Below are 3,381 nucleotides of genomic sequence, written 5' to 3'. Positions count from 1 at the left end.
AGAGAGAGAGAGAGAGAGAGAGAGAGAGAGAGAGAGAGAGAGAGAGAGAGAGAGAGAGATAAAAAAGTAAATTAAACCGAGATTAAAGTTAATCTACATTGTAAAAAAAAATATTATTCTTGATTTAATATCAATTAATTTCCCTAATTAATAGGAATCAATTAATCTAATTGAATGAAACTTAAAATGGATCATAGTAAAACTTCGCCAAGGAGAGATCAATCCTGAATCGATTGAAGAATACGGCTGCAAGTTCGATAACCTGTTTCATGTCATTCTCTTGTATGTGTTGCGTGTGCTACATTCCAATCAGTTATAGATTATTATTTCAGACATGAATGAAATACCGCCGTAAAATTACCACTTCGACTGTCATGTCATGTCTGAGTGATACGTGAGTTTCCGCAAGAGCTCTGTCACCTATTTGAAACTGGTTTTACTCAGTTAAAATGATTTCACGAGGTATAAAAAAATTATACGCAAATTGTATTACATTAAAACATTAAAAAAAAACAATAAAAAATTAAAATAATATACTAGATTTAAAAACAGAATGATTCATTTTTTAATTTCTCTTATATTTATCTCTATTTTAATCAAAAGAAGATCTATTATTTCGGTTTGTGAATGATAGTTTTTATTTATACCCTCTGAAATAATAAAATATATAATAAATGTAAATATATATATATATATAGATTTCATATTTATTTATTGCTTTTTTTGTTTATTCTGTAATCTAACTCATATTTTACATAAACGATCGCACACTTTTCAACTTTGGACATTCCAGAGCTCAACACCAATATCAGCTTGACAGTCAAAGTGTAACAGATTATTTATTATCCTTGTTTCAGAAAATAAATAATATACAGTAGAATTTAATTTCATGTATTGTAAAATATCAGCTATCGTAAAGTATTTCCCTCTTTCTTTTTCACTTTCTTCCAAACTTTCACCTCCTTCTTTTAAACAATACATTAGTATACTTTATAGAGCATTTCTTCACATTCTGTAGGATGTATAATAAGTCTCAAAGAGAAACATTCGTTTTCAGACGCGTCCTACAGGAGAAAGCCCCCGACATGCCGCAATACACGTAAGCTCGCTCACTATAGTAATTTACGATATCACGCAACGCCATGTACGCACTTCCGTCGATCTCACATTTCTCTGATTCACCTGCCGTAGCGGACAGGGCGACACGGATTACCATGGGAGTAACGGACAGGCGGACACCCACTCGTTGCACTCGTCTCATCTGTCCGTCCAGGAGGATCCGCTGCTTATCCGGACCCACAAGCAACAGACTTCTCAGCAAGTGAGATTGACTCCCAATAGATTGACGCCAATATTTTTCCGACCGATATTTCACGCGCGACTTGTTTCTTTCGAAAGTTCACTCACCCTTCGTTGTCGTCAAGTTACAAGAGCGACTTCACGATCAGCAGAGCGACATTGAAGGACAAATCTTTAAATTCTTTGTTACATTTATTATTTTATTATTAGATATTTGTTATGTTTTTTATAATTTTTATACAGGATTATCACAAATTCCCTATCCTACATTCAAGAAAAAGTTTTGATATATGACCAACCTCAACCTTTTTGTTGTCCAAAAATTTGATTATTCTGATTTGGTTGGTCATATTGTATTAAAGCTCCAGATATATCAAAGTTGCCCATACCTTTTATCTGAGCCAAAATGCCGATAACTTTTTTATACTGTTAAATCTATAGAATCAAATTTAACTTAATGTCATCACTATTCCTATTCAATCTTATCGTTATTTTATACTAAAACAATGGTTATATTTGACACTATACAGTGTCAATTTGATGATATAGTGTTACAAGCGTCAAATTTAATTATCATTTTGGAAAAAATATGTATTTAGTAGGAACAATGGTGACTAACATTAAATTAAATTTGACTCTATAGATTTAACAGTGTATTGGCTATTTTGATCGCCATTTCGATTTGGTTGTCTGTAGTCCAATAAACCCTTAGTATATTATTATAATGTAGGATATAGTTAATAAGTCCAAAATAGAGGACCTTTGCGCTACTTTGGTATATTTAGAGTCACATATATCAACAAAAACTTTTTTCTAAGTGTAAAATTCCATAACTTTTCTCTGACTTTCAATTTTGAAATTTCTTATTTTCGTTCTGATTTGAAAACCGTCAAATATTTTATTGGGAGAATCAATTTAACATAATAATAAATTATTATTAATTTTACTGATATTACTTGTTTTTTTAATTATTAAGTTGATAGTATTTTATTGATGAACTTAAGTTGAACTTCTTTCAAGTCAAGAATTTTTATTTTCCAGAAAATTTTATAAAATTCTCTAACTTTCCTAACCGTTTCCATTTCCCTGACAATTTCCCTGTTTATTCTGATTTCTAATTTTGTGACAATCCTGACATACGTTATATTTTACATAGCATTTTATTTATTCCGTATTTATTTCGTATTCATGTTACAAACATATTTATCAAGAGAGATTTTTTTTGTTCAATCACACTGTGTGATATCTGTCTCTAATCTTTTATTCTTAAATGTACATCGATAAAAAAAATGAATTTGCTCGATTCATTTTATCTGAAATAACCGGGACTTTTGTCGCGCTCCATTTCGAAAATCTAATCCCGCCGTCGATGTCGATATAATCGCATTACGTACAACGCGCGAACGCGGGTATTAGCGTACATGTCGCACGGCGAAAATCCCGTTGAGTGAACACGCGCGAAAAAGAGAGGAACGAGATTGTGTGACGGCGCGTTTCCTTCCTTCAGGTGACGACTGTGACAAAAGTTGTGCGTGAGGTTTCCCACATGGAGCCGGATCCGGGCGCGGTCAGTTACATGTCGGTGCCGTTAATGTCGCAAGACTATCAGCACGCGGACCCGCGCTACCCCGCGGACCCGTACATGGTCAGCTTCGACCATTACGACCCGTATCTGGGCTATCCGCCACAGCCAGGATACCCGGGACCCCATGGCATCTACATGCCACGCTCGCATTCTCCCCACAGCCCCCACAGCCCGTCGGAACACAGTCGTGCTTCGCCGCCACACGGTACGTAACTATCACTCATCTCTTCTCACTCTCCGATCTGATCACTTTCAGCTGTCGTAAACAGCGTAAACAGCGCTGTCAGTGACAAATTTATCCATGAGAGAATTGAACGAATATATTATTTACTGTAATGTAATGCCACTTGTCAAGTTTAAAATTTTAATTCATGAAATATGTAATTTTTATATGTATAAGTATAACTTGGATGAAATATTAAATTGAATTTAATATAATTTATTGTCATGTACAGGTTTATACATTTATACATGTATATATATTTATATATTATATA

At 33.9% G+C, this 3,381-nt stretch overlaps 1 protein-coding gene across 4 annotated transcripts in view; it reads left to right on the top strand.

The window, feature by feature from the left end:
* The window catches only part of LOC108691859 (catenin delta-2), a 62,775-nt gene that overhangs the window by 44,210 nt on the left and 15,184 nt on the right, over positions 1-3,381 (top strand). For all 4 annotated transcript variants that reach the window (XM_018199793.1, XM_018199792.1, XM_018199794.1 and 1 more), the window contains 3 exons: positions 1,058-1,099; positions 1,192-1,321; positions 2,807-3,089. In XM_018199793.1, coding sequence (XP_018055282.1) covers positions 1,058-1,099; positions 1,192-1,321; positions 2,807-3,089 — 455 coding nt within the window. The remainder of the gene's footprint in view (positions 1-1,057; positions 1,100-1,191; positions 1,322-2,806; positions 3,090-3,381) is intronic.

The sequence above is a fragment of the Atta colombica genome, unplaced genomic scaffold, assembly GCF_001594045.1.
Source record: "Atta colombica isolate Treedump-2 unplaced genomic scaffold, Acol1.0 scaffold53, whole genome shotgun sequence".
Classification (NCBI taxonomy): Eukaryota; Metazoa; Arthropoda; class Insecta; order Hymenoptera; family Formicidae; genus Atta; species Atta colombica.
Note: the sequence above shows the minus strand (reverse complement) of the source record. Positions and strands in the feature narration are given on the sequence as shown.